At 35.6% G+C, this 14,932-nt stretch overlaps 1 protein-coding gene across 6 annotated transcripts in view; it reads left to right on the forward strand.

Moving 5' to 3' along the window:
• Positions 1–14,932, forward strand: part of LOC113050802 (dedicator of cytokinesis protein 9-like) — a 123,954-nt gene that overhangs the window by 65,075 nt on the left and 43,947 nt on the right. For all 6 annotated transcript variants that reach the window (XM_026214117.1, XM_026214115.1, XM_026214111.1 and 3 more), the window contains exons 2-7: positions 5,637–5,753; positions 7,729–7,818; positions 10,881–10,963; positions 12,616–12,685; positions 13,645–13,740; positions 14,788–14,922. In XM_026214117.1, the coding sequence (XP_026069902.1) occupies positions 5,637–5,753; positions 7,729–7,818; positions 10,881–10,963; positions 12,616–12,685; positions 13,645–13,740; positions 14,788–14,922 (591 nt within the window). The remainder of the gene's footprint in view (positions 1–5,636; positions 5,754–7,728; positions 7,819–10,880; positions 10,964–12,615; positions 12,686–13,644; positions 13,741–14,787; positions 14,923–14,932) is intronic.

Raw genomic sequence — 14,932 nt, forward strand, 5'->3', positions numbered from 1 at the left:
TGACTTATGTTGATTTGAGGCTTTAGCTCTTGGTCCTTCTGGATTGAGTGAGTTGTGGATCATGCAGGGAAGGGCTGGACGAGCCGCCCGTAAGGATGCAGTATGTGAAACAGCTCAGCAGGGCAGGGGTCTGGGGGAGATGGAGGTAGAGAGGGAAACAGCAGTGCCCATAAGGGTAAGTCTCATATGTGACCATTTAAAGCACAAAGAACATCTAAGGTACCTCTGGCTTACAGCTATACTGATGAAATTTCCAGCTATAAATGGAAATTTAAGTCAGATTTACGATGATTGGCATTGTAAATTTTTTTTTTATTATTTTCAAATAAACCCTTCAAATTCTCATTGCTGTAAAAGGGATTGTATAATGACTAAATACTTTTGTCCACATTTGTTTCACAGTTGGTTAGTATTTCCCATAATTCTGAAAAAAAAGTCAACAATACAATTAATTTGTAGAAACAATTTGGTGTAGAAACAATTTTCACAGTTACAAAGAAACACATTGAATAAAACGCAAAAAACTAAAGTAAACTATTTTCCTGTAGTATTTTCTTAAAAATAAAATACATAAAGTACTACAATAATAAAGTAAAACGCTGAATTAAATATAATTTTTTAAAAGTAGAAAGACATTTTCTTGTAAAACAGACTCCAGTTACTTTATTTACAACTTTTGCTTTATTTTCAATAATCTTATATATCATCTCTGCATACTTTAAATAATAATTGATTAATAAATAATAATAATAATCAATAAATAATAATTGGTTTCTGCAGTACAAGTTATAAAACAAAATATAAAAAAGCATAACATTCTTTATTCATTTGTTGATATTTAGCATAAAATATAATCCAGACAGGTTTTGTGATTCAGCAAATAAGTGAAAACTAATTTGCTGTGTGGGTGTATGCATATGTACAGTCGGTGTATGTGTGAGATTGTTGATGTACTGTATGTGTGTGTTTAGAGCTGTTGCACCTGTGTTGGTCTTTAGTGAAGCTCAGATCAGCTCATAAAGTTTTGCTTCACAAACTTTCCTGATTTATTGAATTATAGAATTAAATTGTGTGTGTTTGTCTCTGTGTGTACAAAAGTGTGTGTCCATTTGTCTGTGGCAAATCAGAGCAAGAGTACAAGGATTTACAGCCCAGTTAAACAGCGAGGACTGTCTGCTCCTACCTTAAGATCATCCCTTGGCCTGAAGGGAGGGAGACAGATTTAATAAGAATCCCTTTCCCCTCCTCTTCTTTTGCAGTTCCAGGTTGACATTCGACACAACACATTTCTGCAGTCCTGCACACATAAACACATGGCATGTGTATATGTGTGTGTGTGCCAGAAGCATCAGTGTCTTCCAAATGCTGCACATACATGTGTGTGTGTGCAAGTGTTTAAATGACTGTGCCTAACATTGGCAAGTTCCTAATTAGTATCTTATTGTATTCATTAGAAGCTGTTTGTGTTGGCTATTTTGATTGACCTGTGGGAATTGCATTTCAGTCTATAGGCTAACAGGCTGGCACGTTGACTGCTTATGTTGCCAAAATATTGATTGTTTTGTAATCTAAAAGACTATAACACTTCTGAAAGAAGGAAATATGACAAGTCATAATTTTTTTGCCTGTATCCATTAGGGGTGGTGAAAAAAATCGACTATCGATTAATCGCGAGTATGTTATGGACGAGTATGAATCGATTATTAAATTTTCAAAAATCGATTTTTTTTTTTCATTATTTTATTTTGTAAAAAAAATTATACCGAGAGTTGAACGTCACGAACGCGCCCAGTTCCAGTTAGCAAGCAGCCAGAACAGGTGTGTAAAATGGAAAAAACAGGAGCAAGCAACCAACCGAACCACCCAGCTCCATCAGGGCTCAAAGCAAGCGTGTGGATTTATTTTGGTTTTCATGGCAGGAGCTCTAACCCTCTTGGCGCCATGGTTGAGTTTACTCGACAAGATGCGGCACTGAATAAAACGGCCGATTTTGTCAAATAGTGTGTCAAATTTCAAGCGATCTCCCCTGCACCAGATAGCAGACATGTAATACTTCATCTCTGACTCAAAAAAACGTAATGCTCCTTAACAAAATCTTCGAGAGCGCATTGAATCAGTGCGAAAAAAAGCGGAGCTTATGTGAGAGTGAGCCATTTTATCTGACCAATATTGTCAACGTTAGCGAGTATTGGCATTAGATTATTATTATTATCATTATTATTTTTATTATTATCTAATGGCATCAATAAAGCTTCAATAAACCCACAATGAAGTGTTGGGACTTCTATTAGTGGACACTGATTCTGAAGGGGAATATCTGTATTCAGAAGATGACGGAGATATTGAAAGTGAAAGTACACCAAGCACAAACGGTGAATCCTTTGCCCAATGTAAATGGTCCTTTGCCAAATGTCAAGGTGTGAACAATGTTTGCAGGGGTCGGAGTGTTCATCGCGAAATTAGCAGGCGTTTTATTGTTGCGGGGACGAGGCGGGAGATTTTTTCCGCGCTAGACATGTATATTTGTCTTCTGACCGCACCTCTCCGCAATCGCGGCGACAGTATTGTAGTGGAGACTTTGTCTAATGCCTCTGGGTATGTTAGACAAGGTCGAAGTATTCATAGGACAGTTAGGAGGTAAGGTGGAGAGTAGTCCGAGCCGTGCACACTCGGCGCGTGCGCGAGGCAGATCTGTCCGCGCTGCTCATAGCAGAAGCAGAGGCGATGTGACACGGGGCATAGCTTTTGAACTAAAAAGGTCTTGTCTACTTGTGTTTGTGTGTCATATGAATAATATATATGTGCCCCATACATGGAATCAGAGTGCCTGCTGCCATTTATTAGTAATGATTTACACAGTTTGTTTACTACTTACTGTTGTGAAATGGAAAATCAATAATCGTTAATCGAAAATCGTTAATAATCGAAAATCGACTGTAATCGAATCGGGACTTCAATAATCGTAATCGAATCGAATCGGGAAATCATACAGATTAACCACCCCTAGTATCCATGTATGTTTGGAACATGTGTCATCATTTAGAGTGTCCTAGTTAAATTCAAATATGTGAGGAATGTTCACCTGAATAGAGATGGTGGGTAGACCTGTAGAGTTGACCTGGTAAATTGATATGTGATGTTTATTGGACTTCTGTAATGTGCCATACATGAAATTACTCAAGAACGTAAATGTAAGATTGTAAATGTAACAGTGTAATACCAGAGCACATTTCTCAAAAACGCAACAAGTGGATTGTCGGCAATAATTTCTCCACACACACACAAACACACACACACACACACACACACACACACACACACACACACATGAACACACTAGTTTAAACCCCACAAAGTTTTTAAAAAATACTTTATGGAGATTTGTAACAATAATTTTTGTATAAAAAATAAATATAATAAAAAAATATAAAAAACAGATTCACCTGAGAGTTGCTAACATACAGTAAGAGTATTAATAAATGTAGGTAGGCATTCAAGTTTATGTGCAATAGGTCAGATAAATTTGTTTTGGATGAATTCAATGAGAAATGTCAGTTCAAACGGTAATCTCTGACTTCTAACTGCACACATAAAGGAGTAGTTCTCCCAAAAGTTTGTTCTTCATCTGACAATTTTTTTAGAAATGAGGCATTACATCACTTGCTCACCATTGGATCTTCTGCATTGAATGAGTACTGTTAGAAAGAGAGTTCAAACAGCTGATAAAATCATCACAGTAATCCACAAGTAACCTACAAAAACTCCAGTCCTATTAACTTATTGTAAAATGAAAAGCTGTCTGTTTCTAGAAGGTTTCTAGCATCAGACTGTTGTTTTCAGGTCAAATTTGAGTGAAACAGGAGAGACATATGCACAGAACAGTTCTAAACCAATATTGTGATGTTTTTATCAACTGTTTGGACTCTCGTTCTGATGGCACCCATTCACTGCAGAAGATCTATTGGTGAGCAAGTGATGCAATGATGAATTTCTCCAAATCTGTTAAAGAAACAAACTCATCTTAAATGGCCTGAAAATCAGTACATTTTCAGCAAATTAACATTTTTGGTGAAATAGTCCTTGCATATCTAGATAAATCAGAGTACATTGTCAGAGTATTGTTGTCTTTTTCTCAGCAGAAATATCTGCGATTTAGGAGAGTTCGTCAGATTGCTCAGTAGGAGAAACAACTGAGATATCACAAGAACAGCTGATGATTGCATTAACATATTATTCTGGAGTTTGATGCTTGAATTCTTGAACATTTTACAGTTTATTGTTTTTCTTATCCTGACTGTCATTTCTTTGTGTATTGGCACATTTTGTCATTTTTTTCAGCACATTGTTTGCACATGAATATATTCAACTGTGATTGTCATCATTGTATTTACACAGACAAATTATAAATCAAAGACATGTTGTGTTTAATATGTGCACTTGATTGTCTGAGCACATTTCAGAGATGGTTGTGGCAAACAGCTTTATGAAAGTGTGTGTCTGTGTGTGCATGTTGGACAGGAAATATTTCTCCCAAGAGGTTACCATCTTTTTCATGATATTTTAACCAGTTAGTGCCGGCTTGCCGCTCAGTGCTGTGTGTCCCCATAAAGCAATGATGTCTCAATGGACATTGTAACAGAGACCTCTTTTCCTTTCTTTACTGGATGATGTAGGCTTGTTAGTGCTGACCATAGCATGGATTATGGGAAGCAGTGTGAAGTGCCTGGTACAGTTCAACACAACACTCATTCACAACTCTCTTATGCCTTCACTTCTATCACACTCACTAACAAACAGAACAGAGCAGAGCAGAGTAACTAGACTCAAAGTCATTTGTGTTTGTCTTTGGCTCCTGTAAACTATATTGTATATTAAAAGTTTGTACCACATTTATTCAGTATATGACTAAAGTATAATATGTTTAACATCACAGTGGGTTAATAAGGACAAATAAAGTAGATGTACTATTCTTAATAGCAAAAGAACCAGGAGTAAAATGAAGGAAAGTTTCTTTCTGTGCAAATCGGTGATACGCACTGGAACTGTGAATATGACAACATGGCAGAAGTAGTATGTCTGAAAAATGTTTCATAAACATATTCACACTACATGTATATAGAAGATATTGTTTAACAGTTGCAAAGTACATTTCAAACCATATGTAGCGCCTGCTAGTTTCGGATGCACCCTCTCTGGGTTTCGATTTTAATCTGTTGATAATTTTTTCTAATTTTCCTTTGACCAAGGAGAAGCTCCTTAAAGAATAAAAAGATGCATGGATTTATTTTGACATTGCCTCTCTCGCCTCCTCAAAGAAAGCACCACTAGTGTAAATCCTCTTTCAAACACAGTAAATTAAAAGTATACTGTACCTCAGGGGGAAAACATATATATATATATGAAGCCCCTTAATATCCTGACTGAATTCATAACAATGCATTTGATAACACACCAGAGGTCACTTAACAAAAGCAAAAGCAAACCCTTCCATGAGCTTTTCTAACTGATGACCATTCATGGTCTATTTTAATTCCTGATTTTATTTTGTGTATTTGAAACCATGAACATTTGATTTTTTTTCTACTGGTTTCTTCTGTTGAACTTGTTTGTGTTTGTGTGTGTGTGTTTGTCTCCAGTTAAAACCAAAAGTGATCGAGCCGTTGGACTATGAGAGCGTACTTGTCCAGAGGAAAACTCAAATACTAAGTGATGTCCTCAGAGACATGCTGCAGTTTCCTATTGATGACTTTGAGGTAAGAACATCTGTTTATCTGTACACCTCCAGCTCTCAGATTATCTGCTCTCCCGTCAGTATCCATTTCTTCATTGTTCTGTCATCTATTTTTCCCTGCTAGAGGCTCATGTACACTTTCAGTTCTGTTAGTATTTTTTGTTCTCTACTTATCTGAATTCATGCTGTGATTTCCTCTACAGTGTTATTTCTCAGCCTGATTCAGAGGCTGAGTAACCTGTGTGAATGTTAGTTTTCACTGTCTCTCAGTGGTGTGTCCTGGGTTTGCTTCCTCCTCCGGGTCACTAGTCATACTGTACATCACTTTACTTTCTGTGTTCAACCCTCAAATAACATTACAGTAACACCGTCTCAGGTGATTCTCAAGCTGCTTCTCTGAATGGAAACATGTACTTGTTTTCCTTTAGAAAATGGTGTGTATGCAAGAGATCATTGTTATGGGCCTTGTTCACGAGGAACAACAAAACAGTGTTCTGCAAACAACAGCCCAGTTTAATGAAACCAGACAATTCAATTTTAGCATTAGTGGTTAGGAAATCAAAATTAAAATTGAATAAATCTAATTAAAAATTCTAAATCTATGATTGTTAAAATTTTAATTTTAAATATAACTTTCAATCTCATATAAAAAAATCTTGTTAGTCTTAATAGTATTACGAAGACTGGACTCCATTCATGTGTGTGTGTGTGTGTGTGTGTGTGTGTGTGTGTGTGTGTGTGTGTGTGTATATATATATATATATATATATATATATATATATATATATATATATATATATATATATATATATATATATGAGACATATAGTGTACTGTATGTGGTCACATTCTACCTAAAGCCTAAACCTAACACTTGGACAAATATCTCTGCATTTTTAGCATTTTATTAAAACATAATTTAATATGTTTTTAGTAATTTTCTTTTTAGTGATCATTACAAACAAAACAAAATGGTAAATATTATATTTTATACATTACACAAAAATATTAATTATTTTAATGTATTTTATATGTTAAAAAAATACACCTGTAGTAAAGTAGCTTTACAAATAGTACACACATACACACACACACAGGTTCTCATACAACGCTTCAGCAGGATATAGGGTCATGCCCAGTCCAGTCGAGGCTTGTAAACTGACTTCAGAGCATAATGCCTCAGACTTGTTAGGGATGATTTCACCAAGATTATTTTAACAGCATAGTTTGCTTATTTGAGATTTTACAAGAGCTCAAGCTGGTTAAAGTGAGTGCAGCATTTCATGTAAAAAGGGCTATACAGCGATGGCCATTTTAGCTTCATATTCAATGTTGGTTTCACATCAGGTGTGCTGGAGTTTGAATGTAGACTGAGACAACATGTCCTAGGAAGACACATCTGAACCTCTATAATGATAAAGCCAGAGACATGACTATAACTACCGTATATGCAAGTTGTTAGTTTGGTTCAAACGCTAAATTTTTATATAATATTAATAAATAAAAAATATTTTAAAAGAAAAAAAATATTAATACAAAGTAAAAGGATGAACTAAAAATAAATATAATTTCAAAAGATCTTAATGTTTGTCTGTTTTTTTTTTATTTTAGTTTTTTTTATATGCATCCTATTTTTTGTTTTTTCATTAAAAAAAATACCAGAAATAAAACACACAATAATTTCTGCAGTAAAGCTAGCCTGCGCACCATCACTCTGGTACTATTTAAATAGTAATTTTGATACTAAAATACTATTTAATTAAAATGGATTATTTTAATTTTATGGAGTGTCATATGCATTTACATAAAATGAACAAAACTGCAAACTATGATTGCCAATTAGACCAATATAAAAATGCACTTTAAATAACAGTCATTTCACTTTTTTCCAAATTGCTACAAAAAATGTCAAGATTTACACCAACTGTTCTTTTTTTTATGCATGTTCATGTGCATTTCATCTAGTATCTGAAAAATGTCTACATGTATCTGTGTAGATCTCTACTTTGAAGCGTCAGGGCAGAACTCTGTACTCTTCAGTACCAGATGGGGCGGAAAAGAGAGCCAGCAGCCTGCTTGTCCAGGAGGTAAGACCTCAACATACTGCATACTATCAACATATGGATCAGAGTTCATGAATTGCACTAGGGGTGCTCCGATCACGATCGGCCGATCGTTAATGCGCATCTCGTCAGTAAAGCCGGTTTTCTAATCAGCGGTTAATTCCATCAGGTGCGTGATTCCACATAGAGCAGCTGTTACTACACAGAGCCGTTGTTAATATAGAAGATGCGCCAATAAACGCTGAAAATTAACGTGATTTGCGCATCTTCTATATTAACAACGGCTCTGTGTAGTAACAGGTGCTCTATGTGAAATCATGCACCTGATGGAATTAACCGCTGATTAGAAAACCGGCTTTACTGACGAGATGTGCATAACGATCGGCCGATCGTGATCGGAGCACCCCTAAATTGCACTCACTGATAGTGAGCTGATAGATTTGCACATGTTGTCTGTATTGTGTTAGCATACGTTTCATTAAAGGAATTATGCAAATCAGGTTGCAAACACACCCAGTAATTTTGGTGCATTAGTCTAATGCTGTTTGCATGCTGCTACTATATTTGCATTCCACAATTTAATAGATCTGAGAGGATGCAGTGGAATACCACAATCTGACACACTCTTCTGAGACTGTACTGCATCACCCAGTCACTGCAGTCTAAGCACATGAATCATCTCTTAAAAATGTCTCTTCTCAAGCATTTGATCATCATTTGATGAATTACTGCTGTTAGATCAGAAAATGCACGCAAATATCTTGCATTCTACAGGTGCTAATAGTGCATAGTCATTTGTGTTTGTGCAAAAATCGCTGAATTTTGTTAACAAGGTGCAATCTAAGCCTAATATTATGCATTATTTACATTAAAATGAGACTGTTTGTTCTTAAACGAATAAAGCTTGTATTATAATATGCAAAGGCTTTTAAATGATCATCTCTTTCACATCTCTTTCAGAAATGTGGTGTATCTTCAGGATGTGATACACATGTCTTTTTAATGAAATTTTTACTTAATTTTAGAAAGTAAATGTAAGAATAATTGTATATTGTTAGTAATTTTTCAAGATGAATACTTTCTGCACTGAAGCAAAAAGTGTTTTATGGCACATAAGTGCCTGTTGTTTCATATACTGTATAATACTCTAGGCTTTTACTAGGGTTTCAGTGCATTTAGTTCCTGATTAAACAGGATTACAATTTAAGCCCTCAAATAAACAAATGAACTAAAGTTACTACAGACTATCATTGATCATATTTGAAAGAATAAGATCTTAGATGCAACTAAAGAAATGTATAGAACAGGAATTGTCAACAGGTCAAAACAGGTTCCTAGAAGTTCTTCATTTATGCTATTTCTCCAGTAATTCTACTGTATGAGCATTTGCATTAGAATAAACCATGCGTGTGTGTGAGGTCTAGGTCAGGCTTGGGTTATGTGGATATCACGGGCATTGGGCGTCGTCAGCAGAGAGCTTAAAACGATACTTCCTCTCACTAAAGAGCTCAATGACATCATGAAGGACAGCTGGGCCAGAGCCAGGCCGTTTTCCAGCTTTTCACAGATCAAAACATCGGCCTGGACCGTTAGTTGTGTGCACAGAACAACACGCATTCTGAAGGATTGTTCTTTTAAACTTGCAAAAAAAATTTGTCTGACATAAAATATGTTCAGTTGAATCACTGAGGAAACATTTGTCATGATCTACAACTACAAGAGTTGTAATTAAATCTGATCCACAAGGGAATGCAAACCAGATGAGCTGCCCAAGAACTTTAATTTATTTTCATTTTTTTTCTTATAATGTCATAAGTCATCAATGTTGGTGATTTAGTTGTCTAAATGATTTTTGTTTTAGTATTGGGGGAAAATGTTTAGTCATGAATCAGTATTACTATTTTTCATGTTTAGGTGTCATCTGTTTATTAAACATACCCTCCATTACTCTTTGTACTGTGGACATAAATGAGTCTCAGATTTCCCAAACCCGAGATAAAATGGGCAAAAAGCATCCTACACTGAAAAAAAAATCTCAAAACATTTAGGTAACCAGCTTCAGGACTTTTTTCACTTTTACTCAAATGAAGTAAAAAAAAACAGTTGTACCAATTTAATGAAACATTATTTACATTAGTTAGATTAAGATTTATCTATGTCCCCAAACAATTTGTAGAAAAAACTATACTAATGGTGACTTACCAAAACATAACTTCTTTTAACAAAACGTATTCAAAATGTATTCTAATTCAGAATAATAAATATTTAATGTGCAAATCCCCATTTATCTTAAATTATTCAAGTGAAATGGATTATGTGAGATCAGTGATATGCTCAGCAGCGTGCTGGTGTGATCCTCCTCTCAAAACTATTTAATATTTAATATGTAATGTAAGTTGGCCTAAACATTGACTTTTTTATTATATATTGGGTTTATTTATTCAATGTCAACTTTTTCTACATTAGATTAGAACAAGAGATTTTTTTCTGTATTTCTATTTTACCACAAAGGACAATTCTAAGTAACAGATGGAGTACAGAGACAGTTCAGAATAAACACTTGAATGCTTAGTTCAGAATGGTCTTAAATTTACTTTGTCAACTCATCTACTCTCTCGCTCCCTTCCTCTTTCTCTCCATTAATTGGATTTAAAATAAGAGTGAGAAAGCTGTTTTGGGTTTTTCCAGGCTTTTAGTTTCATCTTATCCCTTTAAGAATTGCTGAGGACTGAATGCTTGCCTTGCCAACAAAGCAAATAGAATTGAATCTGCTTTAATGTAATGCCCAGAAGATATATTAGTGTCTGTTTGTGGTGCAGTTTGGTGACAGCTTTAAAAGTGTTTAGCACAGGGATACAGCCAGTGCCAGAGGAAATATTCTTTCTTTTTTAAAAGCTGTGGTCACAGATTGCTTTGGAAGACATGAAACTTACTAGATTACTGGAAGTGTACTAGCCTTTTCGGGATTTTGGGTCCTTTTGTGTGTGTGCATGCTGGCATATGTGTTTATGTGCTTTCCATATGACAGTAGAGAGAGGACAGAATTGTTCATTTTTTTTTTTTTTTCATTTTATTCTATTTTACAGTGCATCAGGACCTACAACTCTGACTGGCATGTGGTAAACTACAAGTATGAAGATTATTCTGGAGACTTCCGCCATCTTCCAAAGTAAGGCCCACAAGACTGCTTAAAATGATCGAAATACAGAGAAAAATGATGGAATGAGGCAAAGCTAGCTATTTGAAGTTATTTTAAGTCCAGCTGTTCTTTGTATATCACAAGTGGTTGACCGATGTGTTGGCCAATATTTGTCATTTTTTCATTGTTGTCATCTGCTGTTTTTTTTTTTTTCTGTTTGGCCAACAAGTATCAACAAGTAAATGTTGTTGTTTTTTTGTTTTTTTTTTGGCTAGTGCTATTTATTTGGACAGTGCTAATAGATTATTAAATAGAAATGTTAACTAAAGTAAGTAAATGGAAAGTATTTTTTAATAGCCTTTCCCTTTCTATTATTTGTAATACTTTCTCATAACTTCAACCTTTAGCAAATATACATTAATATAATTTTAACTAGTCTTTGAATATGTAATAAATATTTAAAATTAGTTATTTAATTTAGTGTGATATTATATGACTAGTGGTTGACTGGCATATTGTGATGAAGATAAATAGGCCAATATTAGATTTTTTTTAAAATAATTGGTGGTAATGTTTCTGTTTAGCCATTAAGTTTTGAAAGCAGTATAATTTAATACAATAAAATTTATATGTATATATGTATGTGTATATATATATATATATTTTATTTTACTTCCTTACTTATTCTACTTAGAAAGCAGCTGCCTATGCAGGAGTCGACAGCAAGGCAGCTCACTAGGTATTGGAATAAATCCCAGAAGTCATTGTTTGACCACAGTGTGTTTGAGTGTGTGTGCGTGTGTGAAAGAGAGAGGTGCTATTTTACTCACTAATTTTATCAGTGTCCTCATCCTGTCCTGCCCCACTGTTGACAGCAAGGTCTCGTTTAGAGCTACATTGGGAAATGCGCCTTTCTTCACACAACAACAACCCATCAGCAGCCCTTTTCCTATTTCCTCGTCTCTTTTGCTTTCTCTTCCTCTCGCTTTTGTCATTCAGCACGTAAATACTCCGCCTGTTTTAGAACAAGGCAGCTACCCAGACAAGTGTCTGTTGTCCAGTGATGTCACTTCCTGTCTCAGCTAACTGATGGAGCAATTATGTCTTAGCGGTCAATAAATGGCAAATCACATTGGGGAGATCAGGAGACAGCCAGTGTCTGGCATTTGCTAAAGGTCGCAGAGGAAGCAGGAGGGATGATGGTGATGGAGGAGACCGAGATCATTTGTGCTGTGTGCGTGAAGCTTCACTGTCATCGTCATCATGAGCAACATTAAGATCCGACCACCACCTATGATAGTTCCACTAATAAAGTTTCCGTGAACACACATACAGTAGTCAAACACTCACAAATGCACATCTGTACATTTGTTTGTGTTTTACATCAGCTGTGTGAGTGATAAGAACATCGGTGTCCTTGAGTAATGCTTGCTGAACCTTTTTGTTAGACATGAATTGTTATACATATGTGCTACAAACACGAATGATCATTTAGCTTGTTGAGATTTTGCCTAAAAACCACATAGCCACACACTAAAAACCACTCAGAACACCTTAGAAAATGTTAGCAACACTCTGGCAACCACCCTCAGTACTCTAGCATTGTTACGTTGACTTTTGCACAGGCAAAAGATTATAAACATCTAACTGTCTTTGTTTTTTTGTGTTTTGTTCTTTTATAGTAAAGTTCCTCGGCCAGACAAACTAGCTAGTCATGTATTTGAGGTGGACGAGGATGCAGATAAGGAGGAGGTAAGGGGCGATAATTCCTAACTGTTTTCACTGAAAAAAAAAACACTTATGTAGCAGGGGTTGATTTTAAGTCAAACTAACAGATTTAAGCTTTTTTCTTTTGTTGTATGAAGATCATATTAAAACTGTCTTGGGAACTTTTTATCATTCTTTCTTCTAAATGTACTTGTTAACTAAAGAGACAACAATGTCATTGAAGAACATAAGACAAATGATGAGTGATATGCCATTTATATGAGTGGAGATATTTATACTGTATGATTCATAATGCATCAATGTCACTGTAATTAGTGATTAATGTCATTATACATTAATGTCTAGACATTTGTTTGATGAACATATGAAAGAGCGCAAGTTACTCATGTGCTATTATTTCTTTACTCTACCAGTTTCCTTAGTATGGTGACAGGCAAGGAAATGCTATTATTCACCATGCACCATACTTCATCGGATTATTACAACACGTGATTTTTCTTGCACTGTCCGATAAGCCGAATAAATAAATAATAAGGAACTTACATCTTATTAGTAATACGTTTGTGCAGAGCCTTTGGGATTACATTAGCCTTAGAGAAAGAGTAGACACAGGATTCGCCTGTCTTTGGGCTATCTGATTCCCTGACTGGGTTTCACCTACATTTCCAGAATTCCAGCTCCATGTCTGCTGTTCTGTCTGAGCAGTCACTCAGAGATGGAGTTTGTTTGTACAGTTTGCACAGTTCTGCTGTTCCCTGTAGGGGTGAGGGAGAAAATGAATAATTGAGGGGGTCAGGTGAAAATGGACTTCATGTTGAAACAAGAAGGAGGGCGTCCAGAGGCTCTAATGTGGGAACCTGCATTAGATATCAGTGTGTTTTTGTTCAGGCTTGAAGAAACAGATGAAGTCTCAGTGTGTGGGTGTATGATTGCACCAATGTGTTCTTATGTGTGTTTGTTCTGTTCCTCTCTGGTTCCTAAAGGATGCCACCTCATTGGGCTCTCAAAGAGGGGGCGTGTCCAGACATGGCTGGCTGTATAAAGCAAACATGAACAGTGCCATCAGTGTTACAATGAGGGTGAGTTAGCCATTACAAAATTGATTTAATGATGATGGATTTTTGATTAAGATGATCACTGTTCAGAATAAAATACTAGCGTACTGAATAGTACACTGTTTATAATGTATACTTAAAAAAATACAAAACACAACACATTAAGCAAAGATAAACATCTCAAAAAGGAGTAAACTATTTTGTTGCCACCACAATGCATGAATGAATGAGATTCTCTCATCATTTACTCACCTCTCAAACACACACACACACACAAATTAGACAATGTTAATTTCATACGACCCCAGTTGATGAAACTGTCTTCTGATATGAAACAAAAAAAGTACTACTATTTTAAACTTTTAAGCTATAAAGCATCACTAATTTAATTTATTAAATGGATAGTTTACCCGAAAATATCAATCTATCATACTTTACCTCAAGTTGTTCCAAACCTGTATGAGTTTCTTTCTTCTGTTAAACACACATTAGAAAAGATGTTTTGAAGAATGCTGACAGAAGCCATTACCAGACTTCCAAAATATGAAAAAAAAAATGCATTGGAAGTCAATGGCTACCTTAAACTTCAACATTCTTAAAAATATATACTTTTTTGTTCAACAGAAGAAAGAAACTCATACAGGTTTGAAACTGTATGTGAGTAAATGATGACAGACTTGTCATTTTTGGATGACGCATACAGGAGATTTTCATATCTTACATGGTATGTATACTGCACATAGCCATAGAATCAAGTGTTGATGTCACTGACATGACACGGGGCGCAGATCCTGCATAGCTGTGTGTTTAGCTGGTTGTTTTCAGTCATGGACAGAGCAGAGCAAGCTCTGACCCTTAGTCCTGCTTTCAGAAGCAGATTTGTGCTCACCATGCCACAGACAGGAAGTGTGGCCTAACCAACTTCAAGTTCTCACTAATACATTTTCCCATGATCCCATTCCACTTGATGTTATTTTTAGAACACTCACTGGTTTAACATCCAAACATAGAATGTTTATATCTGCTATTTTCATGTAACTATCCTTGCGTTCTCTCTTTCTTTCCCTTTAGTCTTTTAAGAGAAGGTATTTCTATTTGACCCAGCTAGGAGATGGATCATACAACTTGAACTTCTACAAAGATGAGAAAATATCTAAAGAACCTAAGGGAACCATCTTCTTGGACTCCTGCATGGGTGTCATCCAGGTAACAACCA

The sequence above is a fragment of the Carassius auratus genome, chromosome 31, assembly GCF_003368295.1.
Source record: "Carassius auratus strain Wakin chromosome 31, ASM336829v1, whole genome shotgun sequence".
Classification (NCBI taxonomy): domain Eukaryota; kingdom Metazoa; phylum Chordata; class Actinopteri; order Cypriniformes; family Cyprinidae; genus Carassius; species Carassius auratus.